This window comes from Canis lupus, chromosome 13 (assembly GCF_003254725.2).
Source record: "Canis lupus dingo isolate Sandy chromosome 13, ASM325472v2, whole genome shotgun sequence".
Taxonomy (NCBI): Eukaryota; Metazoa; Chordata; class Mammalia; order Carnivora; family Canidae; genus Canis; species Canis lupus.
The window spans coordinates 47,040,817-47,052,035 of NC_064255.1; the positions used below are offsets into that span (position 1 = coordinate 47,040,817).

Here is an 11,219-nt window from a genome sequence, read left to right on the forward strand (position 1 = left end):
TTTGACGCCCGTGCCGAGGAAACCAAACAGACCCCGGTTCTGTCCAGCTGTCCAGCTGCAGCTGGCGGGCATCTGGGGAGGGGCACGTGCTCCACCAACCCGTGGACCTGTGTCTTGATTACGTGGAAGGCTTTCGAAGTAAAAGCATGAGCTGTTGCTTTTACCCACTTCAAATGTTCAGGGTGTAGGGGGATTAAAAGCAATCGCATTCCCTTTCTTCATCCCAGTGCCAGTTTGTGCCCCGTCATACCACGGGTCACATTAACCTGGCCTTTGTGAGCTTTGAAATATAGGAAAACCCCACATACCAGGAAGCGAGCAAAAGGCAAGGGAGTAAATAATAAGAGTACCTACTTCACACGGTCTTTGTGAAAAATTAAAGATACATTAAAGAGCTTAATTCATACCCTGGCACATAATAGGTGCTCAGTAAACACTAGGTATCGTTAGGAGATAGTATTACCTCGTCCCTAAGACCCCACGCCCCTGCATCAGAGGGGGTCTGAATCCTGGCTCTGCCATCTTTAACAGTCTGACCTTGTAAGTCTTTGAACTTCATTAAGACAAATCCTGTCTCATATAAGAAACAGCCATAATAACGACATTTTATCTGGCAGATCAAATGAGGTCATGCACGCAAGTTTCCTCATTCAGAGGATGCGTGCTCAGGAGCTCAGGAGATGGTGGCTGTGAAGACTGGCATGCTGGAATGGCACCTGCTTCCTCTGGTGCAAAATGGACCAGCAAAGGGCTGAGTGGCTGGCTCAGTAGGAGGAACACGAGACTCCTGATCTCCTGGCCCTGAGTGTGAGCCCCAGGTTGGGTTTAGAGATTACTAAACAAATAAATAAACCTAAAAAAAAAAAAAAAGCCAAAAACAGACCAGCAAAACTGCAAGGTTTCTCCAGGCCAAAGAAGCATTGAAATTTAGGGCACAGTCCCAAGTAAGGAAGTGAGGTCTTTGAGGCAGGTGGAGAGGGGGCATGGGGAAATTGCCCTGGAAGACCTAGGTTGATGGGGGTGCCGAGGAGACAGGTACATCCAGAAAGGGAAGGCTAGAGAAACCCCAGGTTGGGCACCAAGCTGCGAAGGAGCCTCGGGAGTGGAAACTCAGCTCGGAAAAGGTGTGTCATCTCAGAGAGATGATGGGACCCCTGCTCCAGCTTCCTGGTTCCTCGCTGCAAAGCCCAATGCTCTGACACTTCATTCCCCAGCCTCAAGGCCACATGGACTTGCAGATCCTGGATAATAATAAAAACCAGAGCCACCCAGAGCTCTTCCCAGGCACCAGGCCTGGCGCTAAGCAGTCCTCAATTCCTCACAAGGACTGGAGGGTGGCAGGCATTTTCCTATCTCACAGACTCAGAATCTAAGATTCTTCGAACAATCTCACTGGCTTCCTTTCAGTTCTTGCAAATAACCAAAGTAACTCTTCCCCGCTTTCGTGTGAGCCCTTGGGTGGCCCAGAACACATTCCCCATCTCTCTTTCCCAGGCCAACTGCCACTCATCCTGCAAGTCCCCTTCAGACTTCAGTTTTACCCATTTCTAAAGCCAAGTGGGTGTTTCTCTCATATTCATGGGACCTTTTGCAATTCACTGCCTCTGAGATGATTTGTTGATTCGTTTTAACCTTCCTGGAAACTCCCAAGGGACCTGTCTTGTGCAAGGCAGTCCCTGTATGCCAGGAGCCCGGCATATAGTAGGCGCTCCATGCTGGCTTTCCAACCACCAGCTGCTGAATGAGGCTCAGAGAGGTTAAGTTTTTCTCTTCAGGTTCCAGGATTAGTGGGGTAGGATGTGTCCGTTATTTCTCAACCCTCACCTGCATCAGAAGCAGAGGAAGCAGTTTCTCTTTGTTTAATTTTTAAGCTTGGGCCCCACCCCATTAAATCAAGATCTCGAAAGCATGCATACTTTTATAACGCTGTCCAGGTGATTTTTGTAGATGACCAAGGTTGAACACCAAAAAAGGCTGGATCGCTAAAAACTACAGGGTTCACTCTTTTTGGCAGCAGTTTAAAAAAAAAAAAATCAAAAACCTGTCTTGAATTTCATTACCAAGCGGCTATTTCAGACCAAGGCTTTCAGCAAACTTTAGGCCGAGGGAAGTGCGGAATTCGTATGCGTGTGAATGATTCAGCCCTCCCCTTACGCTCCCAGCAACACCCTCCCCTAGCAAACAAAAACCACCAACTTTGAAAAAAGGTAGTTTAAAAAAAAAAAAAAAAAAAAAAAGGCCAGCTCCACGGGAACTGGAGAGGGAGGGAGGGAGGTGGAGCATTTGCTTCAATTATCCGGATAATTGTTCGCCACCTCAGGTCATTGTTACTGAAATGAAACAATATTCTATTGGATACAGTCTCGGCCTTTTCAGGCGCGCTCCCCGCAGGGCCTCGCACACGCTGGGCACCGAGTAGGCGCTCAATAAATTTCACTCTGATGACAGAGGAGAGCTGTAAGGCTGGGGGCAGGGATGCCTTGTTTAGGCCCAAGGATTTGGGGGCGGGCGAACATTCATGAAGGGGAAGTGGGGAGCAGAGGGGCTGTGGGCCATCCAGACTGTTCGGAGGGGACTGGGTTTTGCCCCCAAAAATTCAGAGCCAGACTCCTCAACGCCTTTCCCAGGGGCCCCCTGCCACCCCCCTTCTCCGAGGGCCGAATTGAACTCTTGCGCCTGTCGTCGCGAGCACAAAAGGCGAATTGAGGTTTCTCAAAGGCCCATCCGCTCTGAATAAACACGAGGGAGAAGCAAGACCTTTTTTTTTTTTTTTTTTTTTTTTTTTTTTGGTGGTGATGGTGGGTGAGCCCGAGGCCGCTCGCCTGCGCTGCTTTCCAAGGAATATTCGGGCAGCGGAAAAGGGAGAGCCGGGCGCCCCTCTCCGCTCCGCCAGCCAGCGTAGGAATGCGGGGACTGACTCCTTCCTAAGTGCCCCGCTTTGCTTTCATCCCGGCTCCTGGCTTTTCAACGGGGGGGGGGGGGGGGGAGCTGGGGTCCTCCGAGGGTGTGTTCTTTGCTAATTGCAGCCTCGGTTTAATGAGATTCTTTGAACTCCACCCCCCCCCCACCGCACCCCCCCGCAGCCCCAGGCCGGTCTGCAGGTGACAGCCCTAACCGGGGACCCTCGTTTTCCACCCCGGCTACACATCCTGTGAACAATCGCCCCTCGGGCTCCTGAAAGGAGAGCGAGCGCCCCATTTCTGCTGAATGCACGTCTCGGTCCCTCCGAGGCTGGCGGGCTTTTTGATGGCCACAAAGCGAGTTACGCCCCAAGAGTGTCCCTTTGGTCAGATCGACAACGCTTGGCTTCACGTTTGCAAGTTAAACGGGCAGAAACCCGGCTGAAACTCCCACGCCAGACGCCGGCGAACGTTTCCCTCCGCCCTGCTCGGGGCAGAACTGGGGAATCGGTCTGGGGTGGGGGGGGGGTGAGAGGGGTGGGGAGGAAGGAGGGAGGGAGGGGGTTGTCAGGAGGCGGCGCGGGAAAAAGAGTCCCGATTCTAAGCCACCATCTAGAAGAAAGGGGGGGGACCATATTCTCCAGCTTATCCCTCCTGTTTGTATTTTTATTTTATTTTTTTCCTTTTGCTTTGTTGGCAGCTTTACCCAGCGAGCCCCCCCCCCCCCCCATTAAATAAGTAAATAAAATGAGAGCGTTTTCTCCTTGTCTTCACCTAGGTGGCTGCTTTCCTCCAGCCGCGGAAAATGTGACTCCTTCATAAAATCAAAATTTATGATTATTCAAATGTTGGGGACTGTGAAAAGAGAGGAAGAAAGAGAGAAAATTAATATTGCAGCTGTTCTTCTGATTAATGAGAGATAATTGCTCATGAAAAGTCACCCCTGTGGCATTTTGTTGTCTCCTGGATCTTTGTTCTTTTCCACTATTATTGAGGACTTTCTTGAAGACTAAGCGGTTCTTTTCAATTTTTGGGTATTCAGAAAGGGTTGCCTGGTTACAGAGAATGGGGAAATCTCGGGCTATATCGGGTAAGATGTGCCACAGACAGCAATATCACAATGCCACTCGGAGAAAAGGATGGATACAAGTTAACGATGCGCTTTCAATAAAACATTCATAGACTTGTTCACGCTTTGATAATGACCTCATTAAAGGGAGCTGGGGGCAAGTAAGTCCTGTCTCCTGTTTGTGTTCGGCTAACAAAACCCAGCTTTGAGATCATTCATCGCTTTGGAAACTAATATGAAATCAATGTAAGAGGAGCAAATAAATCCGAGGCCGCCCCGCCAACTCCTGGGCTGTCCCGCCCTGCTTGCCGCCTCCGTTTGGGGCAGGAGAACCGTGTGGGCAAACGCTAAAAATGAGAGAAAAAAGGACTAGGGATGGGGAGGGGGGGAGCTGTTAGGGAGGGGGGGACGGGTGCAGAGGGAAGGGCAATGTGGGAGTTACAGCCAATAAAACAGCTAAGCACATCAATAGGTCAGAACTCCAGGGCCTGTGGAGTAAGCAATGCTAAGTCCACATTCTTTGCTTTCCCTGACTTTGCCCTTGAAAGGAAACAGAAAGAGTGAGAAACAAGAGGGGAATGTGGGGTCCAGGTCAGGTGTGATCCCAGATGGGGGGGAAGTATTGGAAGACTTCTTGAAAGCTACAACGGAGAATTCACATCTCAAGGTTGAGCTAGGAGGAAGCTGCTCATCCAGGCTCAAGTTGGAGAGTCCCGGGGCAAGAAGGGGGCCCCTCCAAAGTGCCTTTTTTTTTCTCTCTCTCTCTTTCTCATTTGAGGGTTAGGGTGGGGTACCCTGACTGTATGTGTTAGGGGGAGTGGAGGGGGGACAACTGTGCTACCTTCGTATTTGTGACACTGTCTTGCACTCAAGGAAGACAAAGCCATCCCCTGTCATCCCAGCAAGAGGGAGGAAGTCAAAGGATCCCCCTGCCCCTTTAGAAGAACTAATTTTCTCCTTGAATTATGAAAGTAATGGCTTAGGTAACAGCCTGTACTCTGTACCCGACTGCTTAATACCAAATAAATCCTTCCACGTGGCTCCCCGAGTCGTGGCAATTAGAGCTCATTATAGGCTCATAAGAGTTCTCATTTCAGGGATTACTTAATGGACGATGAAATTTTATCGGACAGAATCAGTGAGAAATAAAATTGTGTGGCAGCGGGGGCACCGTGGGGGCACACTGACAGGCTGCTCAGGTCCCCTTCTGCTTTGAGCGGTTTCAAGGAGCTGCTGTCCTGGGCAAGGGTCTGACTGGGCCGGTGGTCACATAGCTGCTCAGGATCCTGAAGGATAGGCTTCCTTTGGCGGGGGGGTGGCACAGGAGGCACAGTGGGGCCAACTTCTGAAGACGGGGCTGGAGTAGACAAAGGAGAGAAAGACTGAGAGATCCAAAGAGAACTAATAAGGAGAATCCGAGAGCCTCCCAACGGTGGAACATGACCCCCAAATATTCACTGGTGGTGGGCTTAAGCGATCTATTTCTTAAATTTTTTAAAATTTCTATTCTAATTCCACTTAGCATACAATGTTATATTAGTTTCAGTTGCACCATATAGTGATTTAACACTTCCATACATCACCCTGTGCTCATCGTGATGGCTCAAGCAATTTACCTAAGTCTTCTCTCATAGGCAAGTTTCCCAGACGTGGTCTGCTTTCTGCCTCCAGTCTGCCCCTCTTGCAGCCCTAGGTAACCCCATGGGCCTCTCATTTTTCTCAAAATTCCTTCCCACTCCAATTGGATGTTTCCATACTTAGACATAAATTAAATTAGTTGCTCAAGCTTCATGATTAGGATTCTCTAAAGTAAAATGGTCCTCACATAAGCGCAAATTCCAGCACATTAGCATGGGGAGTTCTTCCCGTGAGCATACCCAGAACCACTGGGAACACAGTGACCCAAACTGTAAGCCCCAAACAGACCTCAGATAACCTTCTACCCAACCCAGAAGAGGAAAAAAAAAAAAAAAGGAAACGGAAAAGCCAATACCTTCTTTGAGCACTTGCAAAGTAAGCTGAACAAATACACCTAAGTATAGATTATATAAATTATAGAGATATGTACACATATCTCTATACACACACACTTGCAAAGGGAACGGGGAAGTCATGTCACCTATTTGAACACCTATTAAGCATCTCTTAGTGGTTGAGCTTGCAGTTGTCCTGGGGACTACCTGCATTCTCCTGACACGAGCCAGGGCGGGTGGGCAGGCAGGCTGGGTTGAGGCTGAGCGTCTGTGATGGCTGCATCAGCAAACCTTGTGGTACAAAAGTAGTTACAGCTGAGCTGCCCTGAGTTAAGCCCTGAGACTCCTTAATTGTTGTCACAAGATGTTGGATTAGCACATTTCTGGAATAGCTGTCTGTTTACACTCTGGAGACCCACCGTCCACTAACCGCTTTCTAATTGAATTCTAATCACATTCAAATAGCTCAATAACCAGCCTCAGCTGCAATTCATAAAACTTTAATTGCCATCCATAAATCCTGGGCTCCCCAGAGCGGGGCGTCCCTACAACCCAATTACACTTCTCTAGCAAGCCAAAGAAACAGTCCCAGAGATGAAAAAGGGACAAGGAGAGATGGACAGAGGACAGAGAGATAGCCATGCTCCAGCTGAGAAGCTGGTGCTCCTCTAGGACTTGGCCACTTGGTTCTCAGAACTGGAGGGAGTCCTGTCCCCAAGTTTCTTAACACCATTGTGAACTCAGGCCTGCAGTCGGCTGTTTTGGGAAAAGGAGCAGACTTGTAGCTGTTGCTCACCCTCCCTGCTCCAACAAGATTTTCTACAGGGAGGAAGAAAGAGAACGCTGTCACCTCTGCCACCTTACCTTCCCCAAAGTTCAACGGTCCCTATCTTGGCTGCTACCTTCTCTCACAGAGCCGCTAAAGCACAAGTCTCCTGCTGGAGCCTGTGCCCCACAGATTTCCTTTACCAAGCCACTTCTCCCATCCTGAGGCAGGATTCCTTGAGTGGCTCAAATTCCTTCAACCTCTTTCAGCTTTTAAAGGGGTGCCGACGGGGTTGGGGCGGGAGAGTGTTGCTTGGTTAGCCTGCCAGCTGCTCAAGATCTGTAAAATATAAAGGGGCAGAAAAGCACAGGACCCCAGAGCAAAGGTAGGCTCCCCCCTCCCCCCCTCCCCCGCGTGGTCTCCAGGAGGGCTGGGGGTGTGGGTCCTCTCTCCAAAATCATTGGGATGGAGTGTGCAGGGTTGTCCTGGAAATGCATGGGCTTGGAGAAAGGAGAGTGGCTCTTCGACGGGTCTGTCCGCCGAAGGGTGCCCGGCCCACTACAAAGGAGCACAAGGAAGTGTCTTTGATCTGAGTGGCCCCAGGAAAGCCCCAAGTGCAAAGGCATTTTAGAGCTTCTCAAGCATTAGGATGAAAAGCCCCCGCAGCTTCTTAGCTGGGAGGCTTCGCTGGTGCACCCCGGCTCCACCACGAACTGACCACCTGAACGGCTTTGGCTAAGGCCAAATGCTGGGGGACCGCGTGTGTGTGTGCGCGCGCGCGCATCCGTGGTGCACGCCGGGGTGCGGGACTGGGCCGCTGTCCACACAATCGTGCTCTAAACCGCAGGCCCCACACTCTCCTGCGCCTCAGCAGAGGCTGACTCGGAGGAGAGGGAGCGTCGGGCATCCCCACCGAAAGACCTCAAGGTCCCCACCTGGTGCGCTTTTTGGCCGGGGGGCGTGGGGAAGAGTTGGGTTGGGGCCCAGGCTAGGGAAAGGGGCCGGAGGGAGGATGCGGCTCCGATTTCCCGAGAAAGCGTGGAGAAAGAGGGGGGAGGAGGCCGGCCTCCCTGCGAAATTAACAAAACCTACACTTTGCAAAGTCTCCCCCATCCCCCTCCTTCGAGTTCTTCCCTGCCGCGCGCCCGCCCCTCCTCGCCGCTTCTGTTGTGACTCGGGCAGCCTATCCCGAGGGTGGGGAGCTGCCGCGGAGCCCGAGCCGAGCGGTGCTCCGCAGCATCACGTGCCGGGGTGGGGGCTATAAAATCCCGGAGCCGGGGCGCCGGGCGGGGGACGTGAGGACCAGCCCTCTCCAGGGACCCCTTTGTTCGCCGCCCAGACGCCGAGCACCTCCGCGTCCCCGAGGGCCGGACCGCCCGCGTCCGCGCCGCGCCCCGGGCAGAGCTCCGGCCGCAGAGGGGAGGGGGCGCCGCCGCCGCCGGGTCCCCCCAGCCACCCACCCCCTCGGCATGTCGCGCTCCTTCTATGTCGACTCGCTCATCATCAAGGACTCGTCGCGGCCCGCGCCCTCGCTGCCCGAGCCGCACCCCGGGCCAGATTTCTTCATCCCGCTGGGCATGCCGTCCCCGCTGGTGATGTCGGTGTCTGGGCCCGGCTGCCCGTCCCGCAAGAGCGGCGCGTTCTGCGTTTGCCCGCTCTGCGTCACTTCGCACCTGCACTCCTCGCGCGGGCCCGCGGGCTCGGGCGGCGGCGGGGGCGCGGGGGCCGGGAGCGCGGGCGCCGGGGGTGGCGGGGCGCCGGGGGGCGCCGGGGCCCTGCCGCTGCTCAAGGGTCAGTTCTCTTCGGGTCCCGGGGACGCGCAGTTCTGCCCACGCGTGAGCCACGCGCACCATCACCACCACCCGCCGCAGCACCACCATCACCACCACCAGCCCCAGCAGCCGGGCTCCGCCGCCGCCGCTGCGGCCGCGGCGGCGGCGGCGGCGGCGGCCGCGGCGGCCTTGGGGCATCCTCAGCACCACGCACCTGTCTGTGCCGCCACCACCTACAACGTGGGGGACCCGCGGAGATTCCACTGCCTCACCATGGGTAGGGCGGGGGCTCCGGGCACCTGCGCGCCGCGCCTTCTGGGCCCCCAGGAGCAAACTTTCCGCCTCCAGCGGAGGAAGTGGCAGCCCGGGGGGCGGGGGGGGGGAGGTGGGGTGGAGGGGGGAGGAGGGGCTTTATGTGTAAGTGTGGAGTCGTCCCCTGAAGTTCCACGAAGGGGGAAGTTGGCTTTCGAACCTCTCCAAGCAGCTGGAGTGCGCGCCCTCGCGGGACCCGGTGTCCGAGCCTTGCTGGCTATGGGGGGGGGGGGGGCTCTGGGACCCCGACCTGGAGGGTTGAGAACCCCAAGGCTAATCGGGCGGAGGCTCGGGGTGGGTCTCCTTGAACTTCAGCGCGGCGATCCGTCGTCGGGGCTGGCTGGAGCGTGACGATGCTTTTGGCTAAGCCAGCCTGCGTCCCCGCCGGGCTTGGAGGGAGACCACGGGACAGCGCAAGTCCCCACCCCGCCTTTAAGCCTCTGACTTTACGTCTCACACATCAAAGGCCTTCACTCACCGGGGGGCGTCTCTATCTTGTCCCCCCCCCCCCCCCCCCGCCGCCCCTCGCAGGGGCACGGAGAGCCTCGGAATGGGACAGGGTGAGGGATGGATACAGGTGTCCGACTGGGCGTCGAGGGTGGGTCCTTCCCCAGGGCTGGCACGTGGCGGTGGGACCACCTCACCCGAGAACTCTCTCTCTGCCCTGTCTTGGCGGGTCTGCAGGGGGCTCGGACGCCAGCCAGGTGCCCAACGGCAAGAGGATGAGGACGGCGTTCACCAGCACGCAGCTCCTGGAGCTGGAGCGGGAATTCTCTTCCAACATGTACCTGTCTCGACTCCGGAGGATCGAAATCGCGACCTACCTGAACCTGTCGGAGAAGCAGGTGAAAATCTGGTTTCAGAACCGCCGGGTGAAGCATAAGAAAGAAGGGAAGGGCACCCAGAGGAACAGTCACGCGGGCTGCAAGTGTGTCGGCAGCCAGGCGCACTACGCGCGCTCCGAGGATGAGGACTCCTTGTCGCCGGCCTCGGCCAACGATGACAAGGAGATTTCCCCCCTATGAGGGGGCCACCTGCCTCCCTCTCACCGCACGCCCCTGGCACCCCCCACTCACCAACGCAGCGGGTGCCCGGGGCCCAAACCCTCGCCCTGCCGTGGTCCCATCTGGAGAAAGCCTTCTTGGGGCGTCCATGCCCAGCCTGACCCTTCAAGTCTCCTCTTTGACCTGTTTGTTTGATACTCCGCTCCAAGCGATAGGTCTTTTTCTTTCTTTCTTTTTTTTTTTAATGTAAATAATCTAGATTCAACTCAGCCCTGTCCTATAACAGAGAGGGGGGAGAAAAACACAAGGTTGGTTGAAGTTTAGCACTGTATGGGGGTTTTTGAAAGCACATGTCCTTTCCCCTTCCCTGCTGTCTTTCAGAACCTAAGAATACGGGGTTTCTTGGTTATTTTCTGTTGTTGTTGTTGCTGTTTTTTCTTTTAATGGGAGTATTGAGTTGCAAATAATTTAGAAAATTAAACCCTGTAGGTCTCGCTTTCTGAAAATTTTGCCTGGGGAGAGATTGGAATTCAAGTTGCTGGAGTCCCTTTGTATGTGAATAGTTTTATATAAAATTTATATTTATATTTATTTAAATAAATGAAACAAAATCAAGGTTTTAAAATTGTGGTGTTTGCTCTCACCGGCTCTCTCCATCTCCCCCTGGCCCAAATCTAGAGAAAGCCAGAGGTGGGGGCGGGGGAAGGTGTCTGAGAATTTAGAAGAAAGTGTTGAATAAAAAGCTGGTAATGTGGGGCTTTGCTTGAGGGAGCTTGTGGCACACCCTCAGTCATCATGTTGCCCACTAGGTTGAAACACCCCATCCTCAAAATAGCTAAGCTGCTCACAGTCCCTCCATTTAAAGTGACACTGACAATTAATGACAGACACTTTTTGATTGGGCAGGAAAGCTACAAATCCCTTACCTAGTATATATTTTCTGTGGCAGTTCCCCCTCTCGCCCCCCTTTCCCCTACATCTCTCTCGGTACTAAAACCTGAATTATGTGAAGGAATTTGAAGAGTCAGAATAGTTTTAGGAGGAGCAACGATCCATCAAACAGGTGGGAAGCATGCACAAGGAAACTCATAAATGATGCTCCAAGTGGCTGAAAACATGAGCCACTAGCGAAGAAATTAGCTGATCCCATCAGTGCTGAGAAAACAAAAGGGCAGGGATAGGGAATTATTCTGCCCAAAGATTTATATCCTCACTTTTCTAAAATAGCTCACCGGAGCCTTTGCACTCTGGCAGTGTTTCTTGGTCTCCCTAACTTTAACCTAAATCTGTTCCCTTCTAATCCCTTTCTCCCCATCATCTTGCAGAGTTAATTCCTGCAAACCTGCGCCTGGAGATTTACTCTGGCTCTGCCCTCAGCGCCGCAACCTGGCTCCTTGCTCAGGGCAGCCAGGGCCTGTCATCT

At 53.6% G+C, this 11,219-nt stretch overlaps 1 protein-coding gene across 1 annotated transcript; it reads left to right on the plus strand.

The window, feature by feature from the left end:
• The first annotated feature begins 8,032 nt into the window (after positions 1–8,032).
• Positions 8,033–10,348, plus strand: GSX2 (GS homeobox 2). Its single transcript, XM_025435744.3, has 2 exons — positions 8,033–8,757; positions 9,477–10,348. The coding sequence occupies exons 1-2, from the start codon at positions 8,178–8,180 to the stop codon at positions 9,815–9,817; spliced, it is 921 nt and encodes a 306-aa protein (XP_025291529.1). The 5' UTR covers positions 8,033–8,177; the 3' UTR covers positions 9,818–10,348.
• Positions 10,349–11,219: the final 871 nt, after the last annotated feature.

Bases quoted from the DNA above. Each gene is read 5' to 3' on its own strand.
- GSX2 (XM_025435744.3), top strand. From the start codon at position 8,178: ATGTCGCGCTCCTTCTATGTCGACTCGCTCATCATCAAGGACTCGTCG. The intron at 8,758-9,476 runs GTAGGGCGGGGG...GCGGGTCTGCAG, and splicing joins ATTCCACTGCCTCACCATGG to GGGGCTCGGACGCCAGCCAG.